The sequence below is a fragment of the Spea bombifrons genome, chromosome 3 (genome assembly GCF_027358695.1).
Source record: "Spea bombifrons isolate aSpeBom1 chromosome 3, aSpeBom1.2.pri, whole genome shotgun sequence".
Lineage (NCBI taxonomy): Eukaryota > Metazoa > Chordata > Amphibia > Anura > Pelobatidae > Spea > Spea bombifrons.
The window spans coordinates 117,975,197-117,976,582 of record NC_071089.1 but is presented as its reverse complement, the minus strand read 5'-3'; the positions used below and the strand labels follow the sequence as shown (position 1 = coordinate 117,976,582).

The window sequence follows — 1,386 nt, the reverse complement described above, 5'->3', positions numbered from 1 at the left end:
ATTCGTACATTCACATGTAAAAGATTTATGTTATAGATTCCATACGATAATGTGACCTCGTACACGCGGTACATCCAACACACACACAAACACACACACACACACACACACGCACACAAACACACAAACACACACAGATACTGTTTGAGGGGCAACCATGAAAAGATGTCATTTTATTTATCCCTTATTTAAGGCGGAAGTCTCATGGGGGGGAAAAAAACATTTCGACAGGCGTCATGTACGGTGCCGGCACTGACAAAAAACCCGGTCTGATTTCAGTCCTTTATCTGCAGACCTGGATATCGTCAGAGGTGATGTTTTGGGTGACGCTTCCGGCTCAAACTCCGTACTGAGTCGAAATGTTAGAAAAAAACCCCCCCCAATAGTTCAGACTTTCCACGTTTAGGGTCCTGGTGCGAGCTCATAGTCACTCGACTCCGATGATTGGGAAACCGAGTGATACGATGATGATGATGATGATGATGAACTCTCTTCAGGATCCGGCTCAGTAGGGTTTATGTCCTCGCATGTTGGAGGCGGCTCCGAAGGGTAATACTCGTTGATGTTTTGTACGGTCGTCCCGCGCAGCCATGGAACGTCGTGTTCATTTTCCCCGCCGGAATCATTGTCGCCCCTTTCCAAATCGATGCTGTCGTAGGAAGGAGACTCCCTGCTCGCTGAACAACCACGGCTTCTGATCACACAGACAGCCAGCCAGTAACACAAGCCGAGTGCGACTGCGATTACCTGCACTAAGCGAGCTGCACAGAGTTTAGGGGGTTTGTCTGTGTTGGATGCCGGTTTGCAGGCTGGAACCACAAGTCCTGGGATACAAACTATTACCCCGCAAACCAGTAACAGCATCCCGAGTATCAGGAACTGCGCAAGCTGCCGGCTTTTCCCACAGAGGAAGCTGCTATCTGGATCCGTCGGGTCTCCTTCTAATTCCCTCCTTCTCTCTCGTTGGGCAGTAAACTCCGCCATTATTAAACATGCCAGCCCTAACCCGGCAAGTACCGGGCCCGTCACCTTGTAGGCGATACAGCTGTCGGACTGGCATGTCGCGAACCCATAGACAGAAAGTAGAGATCCGCCGCATAAGAGCGCCCAGCCAAATACACACAGCGCGAATGTTATTCTGCTGCTTGTGCGAGGGCCAGGAGTGCCGAAGCAAGTGCGCTCCATGATGGCTGAAACGTGTATCTGTCGGGTGTCAGTCAAAGATGTTCAGGTGCAGAGACTCGCGCCTATGTGCCGGGTGTTCCGTCACACGAATGAAGGCCTTTTAATCTCTGCCTATTTTATCTTTTCAGAGTCAATAGAAATCGCGATTTCGCTGCCTGTCGTGGACAGGTAACTGTTATGCTCAGTACTGCTACTGCTCAC

At 50.3% G+C, this 1,386-nt stretch overlaps 1 protein-coding gene across 1 annotated transcript; it reads right to left on the bottom strand.

Annotated features, from left to right (window-relative positions):
* Positions 1-402: 402 nt before the first annotated feature.
* LOC128484181 (transmembrane protein 171-like) lies at positions 403-1,185 on the bottom strand. The gene has a single exon (XM_053460499.1). It carries the CDS (start codon positions 1,183-1,185, stop codon positions 403-405), a length of 783 nt encoding a protein of 260 aa, XP_053316474.1.
* Positions 1,186-1,386: the final 201 nt, after the last annotated feature.